This window comes from Alligator sinensis, unplaced genomic scaffold, assembly GCF_000455745.1.
Source record: "Alligator sinensis unplaced genomic scaffold, ASM45574v1 scaffold486_1, whole genome shotgun sequence".
NCBI lineage: Eukaryota > Metazoa > Chordata > Crocodylia > Alligatoridae > Alligator > Alligator sinensis.
Window position 1 is genome coordinate 947138 of NW_005842053.1, and position 18589 is coordinate 965726.

Sequence of the window (18589 nt, forward strand, 5' to 3'; positions counted from 1 at the left end):
GACCCAGAATGATCCCATGAGGCACCTGAAGGAGAGTGAGGCCTACCTCCATGGGGGCATGCCACTAGTCCCCTGGTGAGACAGATGCTGGAAGAAACTATCCCTGGGATTGTGCGGAGCACCCACAAACTCAACTCCTCCCTGCTGGCCTCCTGGCAGAAGATTTATATTATAAATCCTTCTGTTTCTCATATATCATTGTTCTTGAGAGGACACTAGTCTCGAAGACACTTCTCAAGAAAGCAGATGGTGAAATCATGCAGTTCCTAAAGAAGTGGATGAATCTGCTTTTATGGGCCAGGATGAGATCCTGCTTATCCCCTGTTTGCAGAGGGTTACCAGTGTCCTTCATATATAGGACACCTCTGTAATACTGCAGTAGTTACCCATGCCTTCTGCCTACTGACCTGCCTTGATCTGGTACACAACATTGCTGCTGGTGCCCTGAAAGAGACCACCAAAAGGAAGATTACTAGGCCACCATCCAGCAAGGACCAGGCTATGTGGCCTCCAGCAACCAGCTCAGGAAAGTTTAGATGAGGTGGCAGGGACTTTGTAGCCTCAGCTCCCCAGCAAGGCACCATATGGTGCCTTGGGAAGTGCATCAGCTCTATATCAGTGCTCTAAGAAATGGTGTGAGGAGCGGCAGGTGCTGGGGGTCTTGATAATCCCAGCCCCCACTGACAACCAGATCACTATTGTTCCTTGAGAGGTTCCTGAAGGATGCTATACTGCCTAAGTACATATATGACCTGAAGGTGAAATCTGACCACGACAGGGTCCTTGAGGTCACCTCAAAGTGGCACACCAGCAACCACTTCATGCTCTATGGGAATTTCATGTGCTTTGCAGACTGGTGCTTCATCCAGTGAGCTTGTCTCAAATGCCTGTTGGCGTCATCTGATACATCTGATGGGATAAGAGGTGTCAAAGGTGCGGCTACAATAGTGAGACCGTGCTTCATATCTTGTGCAGCTGCAAGCTCCGTGCAAGAGCGTGGCAGTGGCATCACAACACTGCACTGGATCATTTGGTAAAGGCCATCTGAGCATCAGTGGGAATGGTAGCCATGAACCACAGTGTTGTAGGCTGTAATAAACAGAATGGGGTGCACAAACAGTAGGCCTGTGCAAAGTGGAAAGTGTTCACATTGGATTCAGATTTGGCAATTCGGAGGGATGTTATTCGATTCAGTGATTCGAATCACTGTCCCGATTCAATTCGGCCAGATCTGAATTTGAAGATATTCCACGCTGAATCTTATTCGACCATAGGCTATACAGGTAGGCAGTGCTGGCAGCCATGGGAGAAGCTGCAGGGGCTGGGGGGAATGATTGGGGAGCTGGGGGATCAAATTGGGAGCTGGGGTGAGGCCCCTGCTTGTTACCCCAGTCCCCGGTCATTCCCTCAGCTCCCGGTTCAATTCCCCAGCTCCCCAGTTATTTCCCCCCAGCCCCTGTGGCTTCTCCTGGGGCTGCCAGCACAGCCTGCTTCGCTCTAGTGGGGATACAGGGGCCTGCTTCGCTCTAGTTGGGGTGCAGAGGGGGCAGCCAGGGAAGCAGCTGGAAGAGTCGTGGCTTCTCCCGGGGCTGCCGGCTCAAGCTGGGGCTTGTCCAGCTGCTCCCCCATCTGCTCCCTCTGGCACTGCCGAGTGTCTGCCTGTACAGTCTATGGCTGAATCTCTCCAAATCACTCTGAATCAATTTGGAGGCTTCCTATTCAATTCAGAGAGATTAATGGGTCTCTTGATCCGATTTGGATTTGGAACTTGGCTGCTGAATTGGGCCGAATCACCTCCAAATTTAATTGGCTACTGAAACTTTGCACGGCCCTAACAAACAGAGTTCTTAGAAGTCAAAATCTTTTTATTATGGCCCTGAAGACTGCTTTTGGTAGAACAGGGACCCGATTCCCAACTAGGCTATTTAGACACTACCATGGTTCAAACTTAAAACTTTATTAGAAAATGTTAAAAATGCTGGCTGTTTACATGGACTTATAGAGATGGAAGAGAATACAGGACCTTGTGCATGGCAGCTACATAGGTTCATAGATGGTACGTACTGACACAATCTAAAACATGCTGTTTGTCATGCAGCTTATATTAGCCTCGGGGTGCAGATGTAGGATGCAGGACTGTCCAGTCACATATACCCTGATCAATCAGAAGTAGGAATGGGATCTAGAATATTCTGAGTTCAGTATATTCCAAAATAAAAATTAAATAAGTTGAACATTGATATGGATGCATATTAATAGAAAAATGCTTTCAAATCTGAAATCTTGATCACTAGTAAACTAGTTTACAAAACTAGGATGAAATATAATTTAACAATTTACTACTGTATAATAGCATATGAAACATAATGAATTAGGAAAATGAAAATAGAAATCTGATTTGAATGTAAAATGTCATAAACACCTCCCCAAAGATTTAAACTTTGGAAAAAGAGCTTTAGGTTTAGTGCAGGCAATATCTTCCATTACTTTTGATTCTGCAAATGTTGCCCACACCTGGGCAGGCTGGAAGAGCAGGTAACAGATATGTGGTGATCTGACTGTGAAAGCTAGCGTGCAAAGTACAGTTGAAATTATTATTCCTTTTTTAAATATCATGTATAGCATAAGTTTTACCCAAAACATTCTCGCACGTACCAAACATCATTCCATAGAACTGCCTAAACAAGTTTGCTCTTTATTTGACAATAACTGCAACTGTAGTGTGCAGTTATTGTCAGCAGGTAATTTATGTGTGACTAGCACCCTGACATCTGTATAGGATTTGGATGCCATTATGCTTACTGCAAATACAAATCTTGCGTCTCCCTCAACCTCATGACCATTTATCAGCAGCCCCTGCTGAAGTAAGAAAGGAGTGGCTGATACTGTATAGCACCTGTAATGCTATGGTTAAATCGGAGGTGTCTGTCCTTACCTTTCCATTTACTGTACTTTTCTTTTAGATTTTTATAGGTTAGAAATATTGCTGGCCTACTTTTACAATTTTTTGTTTATTACTTTAGTGTTGGAGAACTGTAAAGTCCTGCACAAGTATTTTAACCAAGCCTTTCTAGATATAAGAGCAGGCTGTTTCATGTTGCTCCTAGTTTCTCAAGGCCAGGGGTGATGATGGGCACAAGCCTTGGAAACTTAGTCCTTTGAATTGTTTACTGTCGTAAGTACAACTCCAGGAGGTTTCCCCTTGCAACCACCAGCCCTTGACAAATAACTGTGTCTAAATTTGGCTTTATAAAAACAAATTTTCAGGAATTCAAGTTTGACTGCAGGCTTTTGAGAACTTTATACCAATATCTGTATTGTAGCTTGACCCAAACAAAATGCTTGTGGCACAACATGAGCACTACCTAAGTGAATATTGCATATCATGGTGATGCACAAAATATAGGGTATAAATAGCTATTGCCCTTGTGCTGCTATAACAATTTTTATGTTGGTAGAGAGGGAAATCAAACATGTCTATACTATTTGCCATGCCATAAGTGTCCTAATTTATATCTCCAACTAAAGGGTAGTAATAGTTTCTGCTATTTTATTGCAGCAGATGTCTGTTAGCTTAATAGTGTGAGAATATGGGCAGTCCAGAGCTGCCCACACTCTCCAGCTGCTCCGGGCAGGTGTTCCTGGGTCTTGAGGGGCCTGATCCAGCATGTCCTAGGAATTCCCATGAAGGAGCGGGCCTCTTTAGCCCCGAGAGTGCCTGCTTGGCATTCCTTGCGTATAGAAACTCGTCCCAGATGTTTCCCAGGGTGGGTCTTTGTAAATGGAGAACTTGTTGCCTGTTGTGTTGCAGGATCAATGGGTAGAAAACGAGGCTATATGTTTTGTCCAAGACATCAGATCAGCTGGGCTGGGTCGCATCCTGTCACAGCTGATCTGCTTCATTGGGTGATGTCTGTTATACCCTATAGTCACATACTGCATGTGCCCAGTTTCTTTTTTACTTTTAAAAGATGATACATGTGCAACTATTTTGCATTAAATACTTTAAATGTTTTCAAATATAGGAACATCGGAATTTGCCTTTCATGCGTGAGCTGAGGTATCTATTTGCACTTCTTGTTGGCTCAAAGAGAAAGTATGTTGATCCATCCAGAGCAGTTGAAATTCTTAAAGATGCTTTCAAATCGAATGACTCTCAACAGGTAACATTTAAACATTTATAAATAAAATTGGTCGGTTTTTTTGTATGGCTGTCTCTAACAAATGTTTAATATAACATGTTTAAAATACTATATTAATTGCTGCTGGTGGAAACTGTTTCACTTTATTCTCTTTCTTTTGATTGTTGTCCCCATGGAATATGGTATGATTTCTTCGGAGTGTCAGTTTTAGACACACACACTCTCTCCACATACCAGAGCAAAACTTGCAAGTAGAAACAACCTGTCATTATCTTTGTTTTTAAATTAAAAGAACAAAAACATGTAATAATTATTTTTATCATTCAAATTATTAAAAGACTCACATTTTAGAGTTCCACATTCAGAAGTAAAATTTGGAAGTTAAATGGAATTAATAGCTCTTGGAAGAAACTTATTTTTGATACCTAAAGAACATTTTGGGCAGTTGTAGTCCTGATATGGTTTTTTCCTAGATATTCATTTGGAGGGTTTTGGTACTTGTATTTTCTTTTGGTTTTCTCTAAATCTTGGCTATCTTGAGAAGTATTTTTCTCCTTTCAATCAGTTTTATCCACATGAAGTTATGTCGTTCAGTTATTAGGTTCTAATTCATTTAGCATACTGAATTCAGTATTCTATGTAGGCAGCATCAGTCGGCCCTTGTCAGATACCCGAGGGTTTAGACAATGAGGTACATGAAATGCGTTGGAGCACCACGGTAGGTGAGCGGTGGTAAGGATTGCAATGCAATCTGGAAGCCACCTGTAGGAAACAATTGTCATATGGTGTTAAAATGTTTTGCTTTTGGAGTTCTTGAAGTTGAGTAACACATGATTGTTTTCTGGAATACACATAAATGTTTATTAATCTTTTGTTGTTTTTAACAGCAAGATGTTAGTGAGTTCACGCACAAGCTGTTAGATTGGTTAGAAGATGCCTTCCAAATTAAAGCTGAAGAGGAGAGGTGAGAGTTTTCTTCTTTGTAGGAATGGCATTTATCAAAATGTTATAATAAAAATAAACTATCATTTAAAAAAAAAACCTATCATTTAAACTGACATGTATCCATTTATAATTACCGTTTACTAGTGGCTATTGAGCAGTTGTCTGTCCAGTTGATAGTAGTTTTGTCTACCCCACATTTTTCTGATTTGTTTATAAGGAGGTCATGTGGGAAAATTTGTCAAAAGCCTTGCTGAAATGCAGACACACTATATCCACTGAATTTCCATCCAACCAAGTGTAGTTACTTTGTCGAAGAAGATCAGATTTGTTTGGCACTATTTATTCGTAGTAAATCCATGCTGGCTACTCATAGTCGGCCTTACCTCCCCCATGTGCTTTCAAATGGCCTTCCTTAGGATATGCTCCAGAACTTTCTGGGTATTGAGATGAGGTGAACAGGTCTGTAGTTCCCTGGGCCTACCTTTTTGCCTCTTTTAGAGGACATGTTGGCACATGTCCAGTCCTCTGGCACCTCACTGTCCTCCATGAGCTAGTAAATATTATTGACAAGGGCTCCAGCGTCTCCTTTACCAAGTCCTTTAGTATCCTGGAATGAAATTCATCAGGCCCTGCTGACTTGATTTCATTCAGACCCATCAAAAACTCTCTGACTCTCACTTCATCCCTCTGCTTGCTCTCTTCCTTATCCAAATACTTGTTATTAGGCCTCTGGTTGCAGTTTAAACTGAGGCACAGTAGCTGTTGAGTAGCTCCTCCTTCCTTGCATCTTCTGTTAAGAGTTCCCCCTGATGAGTTAACGCTGGACACATAGCTTCCTTGGTTCTTCTTTTCTGACCAACATACTTATAGACCTCTTCTTGTAGTCCTTAATTTCCTTTATCAGGTGCACCTCTGCTTTTCTGGTTTGATCCCTGCAAGTTCTTGCTGTTTCCTTGGATACTTATTTGGTGACCTGCCCATCTTTCCATTGTCTCTGTACTTTCCTTTATTATTTGAGGTATCCTAAAAGTTCCTTGTGCAGCCTCATTGATCTCTTACCATTCTTCTTTTGCTTCCATCATGTTACAGTGTTTTCTTGTTGGGCTTTCAATACCACCCCCTTCAGAAGCCTCCCATCCTCTTGGGTGCCTTTCCCTTTCAGTCTGTCTTCCTATGGCACCATGGCTATTATCTCCTTGAGTCAGTTGAATTTTGCCTTGTGAAATCTTAGTCTGTTAGTTCTGACCTCATGGTTTCCTTGTCTCAGGATCTGGAATTCTATCATACCATGATTTCTTCCCCTCAGGTTGTCCATCATCTTCATATCTTCCACCAGTTTTCCTATTAGTCAGGACAATATCCAAAATAGATGATCTTTTAGATGATCAGTGGTTTTCTACCTTTTTAGACTCAAGGTACTACTTCATAACTTTTGTGAATTGAGTTGCATCCTATTTATTATATGGCTTCCTGCCAAATAGGGCAGGCAGTTGGGGTGGGGAAGAAATTAGGCAGGGAGAGCCTGAGCCTACCCTTTATCTGCTTATCTTCTCACTGTGGCACCCTTCAAATGATCTTGTGGCGCCCCACAGTGCTGCAGCACTATGGTTGAGAATCTGCGCCCTAGGTATATTCACTACCTTCTGGAACAGAAAGTTGTCCTTCATACAAGATAGGAACCGGATTGACATTTTATGTTTGTTTGCATTGTTCTTCCAGAAAAATGAAGTCTTCCGTAAGTACTGTCTTATAACTTTTGGATAATTTGTCATTTCCTTGAAGAGTGCCTCATCCATCTCCTTTTTCTGACTTGGTGACCTACAACAAATCCCCACTTCAGCAGTGCTGTATCTTTCACCCTTTATCTTCACCCAAACACAATTTGATCTGTTGTCGTCTTCCTCATGATCCAGGGAACAACTATATGTATTATTTACACTCAAGGCAACGCCGCCATCTTTTCTCCCATCCCTGTCTTTCTGGAACAGATTGTAACTATCAGTGTTGACAGTCCAGCTATAGGAGCTGCCCTGTTAGGTCATAGTTCTTTTCACAGGCTATGGCTTTGAGCCCATACTGTTTATTCTCCATCATTCTCACATTTGTGTACATACATTGGATATATTTTGTAGGGGTGCACCAATAGAAATTTTGGGCCGATACCTTTGGCTGATTTTTAGCAAGCCATATCAGCCAATACCTGTCCGATTCCAATATGGAGTCGGGCAGCATGGAGAGTGGTATCTGGCTGGTAAGTCTGTTGCGGGGGAAGGGAGGAAGGAAGGGAAAATGGGTGCGCAGATCGAGGCCCTTGTGTTGAGGGAGGGAGTGCGGCTGGGGCAGGGGCAGGAGCTGCCCAGCCAGGGCAGAGTGCAGGATGGAGCCATGAGTGGCTCATCTAGAGTGCATGGGGGGGCAGCTCCTACCACTGCGTGAACCCTGGGAGGGTTTGAGGGGGGGTGCCTCCGGATCTGTGCGGGACGAAGGCAGGCTGCAGCTGTGGGCTGGTGCTGAGGGCAGCACTGGGCTTTTCCCGGCGAGGGGTCTGGGCCAGGCTGTGCTTGGGGCAGGCGGCAGTGGCAGTGCTGGGAAGGGGACTATGGGGGGGGAGACAGGACTGCAGCCACTCCAAAATTTGCCATAGTCCTCCTGACCACCCTTCCCAGAGCCACCGCTGGCTGCCCTGAGTGCAGCCCTGGCTCAGCCCCATCAGGAAGAGCCTGGTGCCGCCCTGGCCCCAACCCGCAGTGGCAGCCCGTCCTCACCCTACACAGATCCAGGGGCACCCCCCCATGCCCTCCTAGGGTGCATGCAGCAGCTGGAGCTGCCAACCCTCACCCCCCTGTGCTCCCGGACGAGCCACTTGTGGCTGCATCCTGCGCCCCACCTTGGCTGTGCAGCATCTGCCCTAGCCCGAGCCCCACTCTCTCCCTCACCATGGGGACCTCGATCTCTCCCCGCCCCATGCCCCCTTCCTTCACAACAGGCTTAACAGCTGAACCTGGCTTCTCTCCACACTGCCAGGCTGTGCTCCTGGCTGCCCATGTGCTGCACTGCAGCTGCATATGCGCAGGGCATTTATTGGCCCCATTATTGGCCACATCAGCCATAAAAAAGCTGATTTCCAATACTGTCACGTTTTCCTTATATCACTGCTGATCCGATATGGGACCGATGTATTGGTGCACCTCTAATATTTTGTGTTCCAGTCTACCCACTTCCCTTCTGTGTCATTTTTTTGCTGTCCTTTGGTTCTCTGCTCTTTTCACAGCATGGAGCTGTTGCTTCTAGTTCTTTCCCCTCTACATTGTTTGTCCTGTTGCTGGAGGCTTTGTTCACCATCCTCCATGGAACCTTATTTAAAGCCCTCCTTATTATGTTGCCCATATGATCCCCAAAGGTATTCTTTCCTGTTCTGGTGAGATTAATACCATCTGCTGATACCAGTCCTTCTCTCCAGAACATCCATCCATTTTTGAAGAATCCAAAGCCTTCACGTTGACATCACTGTCTCAGCCATTTATTTACTTACATGATATGACTGTCCCTTCCTGGGCCTTTGCCTTCCAAGGGAAGGAATGATGAGAACACCACTTGTGCTGCAAGCTCCTTAATCTTCCTGCCAAGAGCCTTACAGTCTCTTCTGATCTGCTTGGTGTCATTTCTCGCAACATCATTAGTGTCTACATGGACAGGTGGGAAAGGGTAGTGGTCCTGGAGATGGATGAGTTCTAGTGGTTTTTCAGTAACATCCTGAATATGGCCTCCAGGAAGAAAGCACACATCCTATGACCTGAAATCTGAATGACAAATTAGTGCCTCTGTACTCTGCAGAAGGGAGTTGCCAACTATCACCACTCTTTTCTTCCTTCTTGCAGAAGTGGCCTTAAAGCCTCCATCCTTGGGGCCCTGCACTTCATGCTCTCTAGACTGCCTAGTCCTCTGGGTTCTTGCCTTCTGATGTCCTTATCTCTGCCTTATCCTCAGCTGTTCCACTGCAGAGTGCTTGAATATAGTAGCTGACTTCAGTCTGTTCCACTGGAATTTTGGGGACCCTCTTTCTAGTAGCCCCATGTTGCCACTCCTCTTTTGGCCTTTCCAGTACCAACCTCTGACCACTCTAATTCAAGAAATTGTTAAGTTTTCCTTACATCTATGTATTTATGGGTGAGGACACAATCATATATACTTGAGTGTTTTAACTTTGCTTTGAGATAAAAGTGGAGTGGGCACATGATGTACAGTCTTGTGCCAGTGTAAGTCACTGCACCCATTGGAAAATGGAGTAAGTGGTCCGTTAATCTGTTTTTGTATTGTGTGTCTGGTCTTCTAATTTGTTGCACCCCAAAGTAACTGTAAGCTTGGGAGAGCTGGCCATGTGTCCACTCCTTACTGCTAAATAAAATCTTTACTAAAATAGTAGTTGTATTTCCACAGCCTAAGTATTTTGAGTGCTGTCCTATTCCATTCTGGTTAAGACAGTGAAAAACTGATAGTACTGTGCTGTACCTTCATTTTAGCCTTAAGGTGACTTGAAGAAGGACACTGTGCCTGGAAGTCTGCCTAATATTTCTACCAATTATACAGTTGATCCAAATAAAAATATTGCCAGAAAACCCCCTTGCTTTCTGTATATCTTTCTGGACCATCATGGCTATAGTAAGAGTCCATTGCTATTCTTAGCCATAGACTGTTGCAACAGCTGGGAGGAGGTGGAGGAAGACCCATCCACCTTTTGTGTTAATGTTTTTTTCAGGGAATCAGAGTTGAATAGGATTTCATTTAGAACAGGATCTATCCTTAGGATTTTGCTCTCTTTTTATATTTTGGGAGACTTAATGAACTTAATGGCTAGGGATGGACATTCAAAAAGCCTGAGCCTGAATTGATTCAGTCTTTGCAGGTTAGTCTAACTTGCAAAGCTTGAACTGATTTGGAGGTGGATAGACATTCCCTTTTCATTCCAGAAATACAGGCATATGCCTGCAGTGGCTCAGGCTAGATGCCCGGGGGGGAGGGGGTGTGTTTCTACAGCAGTCTTCCCTTCCCTTCCCTCCCCTTCCACAGGTCTGAGCTGAGCGAGGTGTGGCCAGGCCCCGGCAGAATGCTGTGATCTCTGATTAGGGAGGGGGGGTCATCCGCCCCCCCACCCCCCCAGCTGCTCCTGACCAACAGGGAGCCATCTGGGAGCATTTTGTTACACAGCAGGGAGTTACACAGGGAGCTGATAGCATTTTTCAGCCCATCAAAATAAAACAAAAGGCTCTCATTAAATCAAGCTCTTCTTAAATAGCTTTTTCCAAGAAAAAAATGGAGGGACATTACCAGCTACCTGTTCATTAGCTCTAAAAAGCCCTAAATGGACACTGTCTTGTCTGCCTTTGTCCTGTCTCCCACAGCACAGACCATAGCCAGCATGTGATATGGTAGCTAATGCTGGGAGGTGTCTGTGTAAGGCAGAGAGGAGGGGGGAATCCCTGCTTGAGCAGGGAGCGGTATGGGGTGGGGGGAGCATGGTGGGAAGCAGGAGGAAGCCAGGCAGATTCCACTGTACCTGTAGTCTCTGCTGGAGCTCCAGCCAGGGAGCAGAGGGGCAGGGGCAGCCCTGCTGAGCTGGAGCAGAGTGTGGGGCCCCAGCCAGGGTTGCAAAGCATCTGGGATGCTGAACATCTGCAAATTGTACCGTTTAAATGTTACAGGAGGGTTAGAAGAAACTCTTTTCTCCATGTACATTTTCAGCCAGCTTGTGAATTGGTTCTGGTTTAAAATATGCACAGAACTATCCAGAATAAAATGCTTAATAAACTGCACCATGTTTAGTTCCGGAATACATCTTACTTTTGTAAATATACTAATCTGCATTACCATTCAGTTAAGAAGTAGAAAGTTTGGCTGTAGCACAGTATTTCACTTTTAATAATGTTATGTTTTCTAGTATGTGATGTCATTGTTTTTTATCATACAATTACATATTTAATGTTTTTAGGGATGGAGAAAAGCCAAAGAACCCAATGGTAGAGTTGTTCTATGGACGATTTCTAGCAGTGGGTGTGCTTGAAGGTATGAATTTTATTGTAATTCAGCTAGAAAAGCTCTTTATTTATACTTGTTTAACACGTCTGTACATGTCTTGTTCCACAGAAATATTTTTTTAATCAAAAAGCAATTTTGAAATGAACATTTTAGTGTATGAATCAAGGCAATATGGGGGTAAATATGTGAAGAATCATGAGCTCGGAAGACACTTTTGATAATTTCTAATAGATTTGAAATGCTGCAAAATTTAGCGGGGGGTGAGTATAAATTCCCTCTGTTACTGAGACTTGACTGACAACATGGTTTGAGGTCATTATTTCATTAAACTGAGCAGGTCTTACTTTTGCTTTTTGGTGAGCAGTTCCCTTTCTTTTTCTTTGTTTTCTTTTTTAGCCCAGTTAAAAAAATTAATTACTCTGTATTGGACTGAGATGTTTTCCAGTGTTTTCTGAAAAATTGCAGCACCTGTCACTTTTGAAGGACTTACAGACTATCCTACTATCTGAAACATCCTCTTTCTGATGACTTTCCCACTTCACTGTCTTCTTTCAAATCCATCCTCCAAACTCACTGCTTTGCTTCAGCGTTCTTACTCCTGCTCTGCACTCAGATCAGATTGTTTTCATTTATCACCCACATGTCAAGGAAATTGGTCATGAAACTGGACTTCTCTGACCAGAGAACAAATGAAAATGAAATAGTTTCTTTTTTTTAACCTTTTGTCACCATCATTTCTCTCTCTGAGTTTGATGTCCTTCACATTCATTTTGCACAGATGTGTAATAGTCTTAAGGTAGAAATTATAAATATCCCCTCTTATGGCTTAATGCTGTAGAACTTATTTTTTCAAGTCATTCTTTATCACATTTTATTGTCTTGTGACTCTACTGATACTGTGCAGTTTTATTTAAGAAATCCAGGGCGCATCTATATGAGACACTTTACTGTGCAGTAGAACAAATTACTGCATAGTAAGCATCTGTGTCTACATGTACAGACCCTTACTTCGCAGGAATTTGCTGTACTCAGCAGTTAATTTGCTACTTGCAAATGTTAGTAGTAGATTAAGTGCCTAGTACTTAATGCACAATAAGGCAAGTGTAGATGGCTGACTGGAAGCAAATTTACTCCGTCAGCTGGGCAGCATGGGGTGGGAGATTTGTTCCCTGCCCTTGGGAGCTGCCTACTGCCAGGATAGGCTCTGCCACCAGAGCCCAGGTAGGGACAGTGTCACCCTGCCCTGGCAGCAGGGAGCTCCCAGCCCCCTCCTTCATGATTACGGAGCAGGGGCAGGGAGTTCCCTGCATGGGGATAGTTCCCTGCCCAGCCTGGAGGTGTCTGGGGTCTGCCCCTAACTGGGATAGTTCCTGGCAAGCCACGTGCTGTGCAGGGAAGTCTGCATGTGCAGCCTGGAGTTGGCTGGGGTTTGTTTTGTTTCAGACAGTCCCCAGCCAGCTCCAACATGCAGACTTCCTTGTGCATCCCAGGGCTGGCTAGGAACTGTCCCAGTCAGAGGCAGGTCCCAGCCCCATGACCTAATTGGGGGTCGAGGCATGGGGCTTGGAAAGAAGTGCAGGGAGGGGGGGGCAGTTCCCAGCCCCTCCTCTGCAGCTCTTTCCAAGCCGTCTGGTCCCAATCAGGGAGCTGGAGCCAGGAGCTTCCTGCTGCCAGGGCTGGGGGACATTGTCCCTGCCCGGCCCCTGTCCCCGGAGCCTGCCCTGGCTGCAGGCAGCTCCTGGCGACAGGGAGCAATCTCCCAGCTCCTGTCAGGAGACAGCCGTCTCCTGACCCTGTGCTCCCCGTCAGGCCCTGGGCTAGTACCCTGGGGGAATCTAGAGGGTACTGCGGAAGGCTGGTGCAGACTGCTTCCAGGAGCAGCAAATCTGCTCCCAAATGGGCACATGTGTAGATGCCTGCCCAGGGTGCTGAACTGGCAATTACTCTGGAGTAAACCCATCCAGCAGTATTTGCATATGTAGATGTGCCCACTGAGAGGTTATTTTGTATTTCCAGAATTGGATCTTCATTTTATATTTGTAAAACACTATGCACATCTGTTGAGAAGTAAATGTAATTGTTAAATTGCCTAATTGTATGCAGGTACTAACTGTAGTGCTTTAGGAGGAAAATATCTAGTCATTTTAATATCTGTCTAATATTTCCTCTCCAAAGCTGTATATAATTAATTTGCTCATGACTACAGCATAATATGGAACCAGCACTGGGAATTGCAACACACTTGAATTGTAAGAAGTTTAAATGATAAACACTTATTTGTGAAACCTGAACTGTTAATATCTCTCTTCTGCTCAGGTAAGAAATTTGAAAACACAGAAATGTTTGGCCAGTACCCACTCCAGGTTAATGGCTTTAAAGATCTGCATGAGTGCCTAGAAGCTGCCATGATTGAAGGAGAAATTGAATCTTTACATTCAGAAAACTCTGCAAAATCTGGTCAGGAGGTGAGTTAAATGTTTTGGCTCTTCTAATGGCCTTTTTGATGTAAATCAAGGGCAAGGTTGTATAAATAGACATTTCAGGTCCCCCAGATCACTTGAAGGTACTGCTGTCATCACGCGTGCCATATTATAAATAATGCTCTAGTAGTACCTCCTGTGTATGTATGTGTGAGGAGCAGTAATGACTACCACCCCACAACATCGCAACCCAGAGAGGCCTATACAGAGTCTCAAAGTTATTGGTAAAACTTGTGTCTGTTTGCTTAGTGCAGTCCTAACTGAGCCCTGGAGATATGCTGCTGGTTTTCAGCAGACTCTTGGTTTCTGGAAGGACACTGAAGGTCTGCTGCCACATTCCTGTTTGAAAGTAGTTGGCATGACTAAACAACTAGAGCTGTACAGCCAGCATAGGCTATGACATAGTTTGTGACACATTTTGCTGCCTGTTGCTGGTGCTAGGTCCATGCACTGTGCTCGTTTATGTAACCCAGCCCTGTTGTAGTTTACTTAATATAATTTGCATATTCCAACATGTCAGGTTAGAGCAGGGGCAGGCAAAATATGGTCTGCGGGCTGGATACAGCACACGGGCATCCATCAACTAATTGTACCCTGTCTAGTCCTTCCATCCATGAGGGTGGGAGTGAGGCACCCAGGCATACCCCCACCCCCCGCCAACATACTCTGTTGTGCCTTGCTTCCACCCTTGTGGGTAGAAAGGTCCAGCCCAGCCAGCATATGCTTCTAGGCTAGGCTGCTGCTTGTACTACTACGGCCACCCCATGGGACCTTCTTGGCTTCACTGGCATCCCACTTGCTCCAGGCACCAGGTAGGGAAGCAGTTGGGGTAGAGGGAGTTTGCAGCTGGGTGGATTGTGGGGTCTGTGCTGGGGGGGGGGCCCGAGCTCGGTTGGGTGGGGTGTGGATATGAGAGGGGGTGCGGGAACCCCCCATACACTCCACCACATGGCATGCAGCCCCTGCTGCCAGCAGCAGTAGCAGGTGGGGGCGCTGGGGCAGGTGCTGGTGCCTGGCAGTGTGTGGCTCCAGCCAGCGCTGCGTGTGGGGGGGAGGAGGGCAGCTTGCCCAGCCTGCCTTTATCCAGCCCTGTGCTGTAGCTGGCTGTCTTCCAGCCCCCTGCTGTGCAGGTCCCGGGGCTATGCTGAAAGTGGAGGGGAACCCTCGCCCCTGCTTCCCCACGGAGTCCTGGGACCTACGTGGCAGGGGGCAAAGAAGGCAGCCAGTGCCAGCCCAGGGCTTAACCTGGAGTTGTACACATTCTGTACGTAGCCCTCGCAGTAGAGGCAGGCTGGGGAGGTTGCACTCCTCATCCCCATGTGCAGCACTGGCCAGAGCTGTGTGCCATGGGGCGCAAGCGCCTGCATGGGTGCAGCAAGGGCTGCACACCATGTGGAGGAATGTATGAGGGGGTCCCCATGCCCACCCACCCTCCCTCACACCCTCACCCTTCTCTCACAACCCCTGCACATACACATACACTCCACAATATACCCTATGCCCCCCCACACATACAGCCACACCCCTTCACGGCCACCCAACACCTCACCACACACATACCTCACTACATGCCCATGCGCGCACACACACTCCCCATACCTCACCATACACATACTCCAACCACACCTTGCACCCTCCCCCACACAATATACAAGAGTAAGACTTTATTTTTGAGTTAGTATGCAACCCTCTCTATATGCACTACGCAAACACAAATCATGACAAATTTTTTGTAAGAAAATTAAAATATGTTGTAGTAGGTGTTTTACTGTTAGCGTATGATTTGGGGTTTTTTCTGGTTCAAAGATGGCAACCCTCCCCTTCCAAAAGGAGTATTTCTGGGGGGCAGGGGGAGGAACATCTGGTGGCAAAGGTCAGGGGTTGGGGGGTGGGACTACCAGTCTCCATATGGTGACCAGGGGGTGGGGCAACCCATGCAGCCCTCGACAGGTCACCAAAACTAGTTTAGTGGCCCTCCACCCAAAATAATTATCTGCCCCTGAGTTAGAGAGAGTGTTCACATGCCACATGGGGCAGGCTAGTATTCAAGAACTGGATTCAGTCCTTTTTTGCCTCTGAGTATTAAGCTCCAAACTGATCTAAAAAGGTGGCATAAGGCAAGTAACACTTTTGTCTTTAAGGTATAGATGATAAAAATGCACACTGTTTTATAGTGTATTTTAAGAATCTGATTTTTTTTTCTAATTAGGGCAATGATGCTTTATCTTTGAATTCAGAAAATGTAGTCCCTTTAGAGCAGTCTAATACACTACACCTTGAATACTGTGTGTGCTTCTGGTACCTACACGTGAAGGGTACAGGAGAACTAGGAAAGGTTCAGAGAATGTCAACAAGGATGAACAGGGGAATGGAGACGCTTCTCTCTGAAAAGGGACTACATAGGTTAGTGCTTTTCAGCTTAGTGTAAGGATAACTGAGGGGCAAGAAGGGCTCAGTGGAATATGATAGAGGTCTGTAAAGTCATGAATGATAGACAGAAATATAGAAGGATTTGTGATCTGTCTCTCAGTACTAGGATCTAGAAGACATTGAATGAAATGCATTAAAGAGCAGGTGTAAAACAAACAAAAGAAAGTTCTTACACAGTGTGCAGTTAATTTGTGGACTTGTTTTAGTTTGAATGTGCAGTATACATCATGATAGTCTGTTTAATGGACTTTGAGGCAAGAAGCAGTCCTTCAGTCATTGGATCCATATATCAGTAAGATAGCATGTTTCTTGCTACTTGCAGCAGCCAAGTAGTCAGAGTCAAATCAAGCTTTCAGAGGGGAGGGTAAACCTAGTAAGGTTAATTCCAGCTCCTATTACAAAGTAGCCATGTTTTCTTGTTTGAGTTACTCTGTATATTGTAATGTCACAGCTGTGGCAAGTATGTCAAATCCTTACCAACTCTTTTCTGGTCATGTTAGGCACTAAATTCTTAGGTAGTTCCTCCCTTCTTTTTTGGATACATAGCAGTAACAGGCTGCTTGCAGATGTTAAAAAAAAATCCCCCCCAAAATGGCGCTTTACTTTTAACTCCATGCTCCCCAGCATCGAATCCATAGGATTTCCAGAAGAAGTATTGCATTAGTTAGATCCAGCTTGCCTAATGTCTTTATAGATCACGCGCTTTAGTGGGGCTTTTTTGGTGCTTTTATCTAATTGCTGATTGAATCAACTTTAGATAAAATCGCCAAAAAGCCCCGCTGAAGCACCTGATCTATACAGATGGTGTGGAGCCAGGTCGGAGCAATGCGCTGCTTATTCAAGTAAAGCACTTTTTGTTTTCCCTTTTTTTTTAAAGGTCTGCAAGCAGCCAAAATGTTACTTCCTTTTCAGTGATGTCAGAATAAATATTAGCTTTTAATTACTACACTTAACGAACATAACAAAGGCATCCTGCCATTTGAAAATATAATTTCCTGCTTTCCAATATTGACAGAAGTTTAACTTCTTTTCTGTAATTTCTTTTGCCATCAGCTGTTGTTTGTCAAATTCAGAAGTATCTGTCCAATTTTCTACATGGGTGCCTCCTCTTTTTTTCCTTTACAGATAATATTTTCCATCTGTTTTGTTCTGGTCACCTGAGTAAATAAAACTTAAAATTAATCACAAAGCCCAAGTGTACCACCTTTCCTAAAGTGGACTCTAGCAAGTAATCAAAGACCTCACAAACACTTCACTGCAGTGCAAAATGCAATTTCTTTTTGAAAGGTTTGGGCTGCTTTGTTGTTTTCATGAACGCATGTAGGTTTATTTTTTGGGTTGCTGGATGCTGCACAGTCTATTTTATATTGTCCAGTTTTACATTTTGTCGTGGTAAGACTCTGGAATTGTTTTATCAACTCAGCTTACCATTAGGTAGGAAGGCAGAAATGGAACAGCCATACGACACATCTCAAAGAATTGTCAACAGCACTAAAGTAAAAAAAGACATTATGTAACTCACCCAGCATGGAAAAAGTGATGCACAATTGTTAGAGTCTGATATGACATCAGATGTACAGTAGATTAGTCCCATTTCCCAGGGATGCTATTAAATTTTAGGAATTAATATTATTTATGTAGGGGTTACCCAATGAATACATAAGCACAATTACTAAATAGTAAAGGATATTGAAATGTTGCTGAATGCTGACTTTCCAAAAGTTTTAATAAAAAAAAATCTACCACTTGAGAGGAAAGCCTCAGGACAGCATTTGTCCTAGTTGGTGACGTTAGGAAGATAAGACTTGGCAGCTTTAAGAGCTCTAGGGTAATGGAACTTCTGTGATAAATACTGGAGACTTCTGCTCTAGAGTAATTTTCTACTAATTTTTCATTTTCTGTTAAATCAATTGGTGTTTATTTGTACCATCCTAGTGCCTACCCCACTGCTGTGGTTCAGTGGTAGAATCCATGTCTGCTACAATGGAAGTCTGGGTTCAGTTCCTGGATGTGCACATAACTACAGTCATCAAGGCCCCAAATATCTGGACTCAGTGTGGCCTTTGGATTCTGTCTCAATGGTCTAAACAGGGATTGGAAAGTCGGGGGAGTCTCCACTCCTCCATACTCCTGTCTAGGCATATGAGTTGAAGGTCTGGGTCGACCTCACATGCATATAGCATGATACAGAAGAATCAACAGTTGCCTTACACAGTGCCTAAGAAGTCTAGATGTGGACCAGGAGCCTGTTTCGTTAGAAGCTGAACAAACAAGGGGAAAAACCTTTCTTGCCCCCAGAGAACCGAGTATAACATCAGAGTTGTTAGGGATAGAAAAGTGGTAGGCTGAAAATAGTCAGTAAAGGGACATGAAAGACAAGTTGTTAATATTTGTGATCAGAGAAAGGAGAGGGATACAAAGAGAGATGATATTGTCAAAGTGACTGGCTAGGAAAATGATCTTAGAAGTAACATTCTACATGGGTCTGAGCAGAGCAAGACTACATTCGTCATGGTCAGGAGAAAGGATATTGTGGTCATCAAGATATAAAATGAGTGT

At 44.5% G+C, this 18589-nt stretch overlaps 1 protein-coding gene across 8 annotated transcripts in view; it reads left to right on the forward strand.

Moving 5' to 3' along the window:
- USP25 (ubiquitin specific peptidase 25) overlaps positions 1 to 18589 on the forward strand; it is a 134730-nt gene that overhangs the window by 61783 nt on the left and 54358 nt on the right. For all 8 annotated transcript variants that reach the window (XR_003093902.1, XR_003093901.1, XM_025203334.1 and 5 more), the window contains 4 exons: positions 4026 to 4163; positions 5030 to 5106; positions 11074 to 11147; positions 13437 to 13585. Coding sequence is in view for 6 of the 8 variants with exons in the window: in XM_025203334.1 (XP_025059119.1) it covers positions 4026 to 4163; positions 5030 to 5106; positions 11074 to 11147; positions 13437 to 13585 (438 nt within the window). In the remaining 2 variants the exon portion in view is untranslated. The remainder of the gene's footprint in view (positions 1 to 4025; positions 4164 to 5029; positions 5107 to 11073; positions 11148 to 13436; positions 13586 to 18589) is intronic.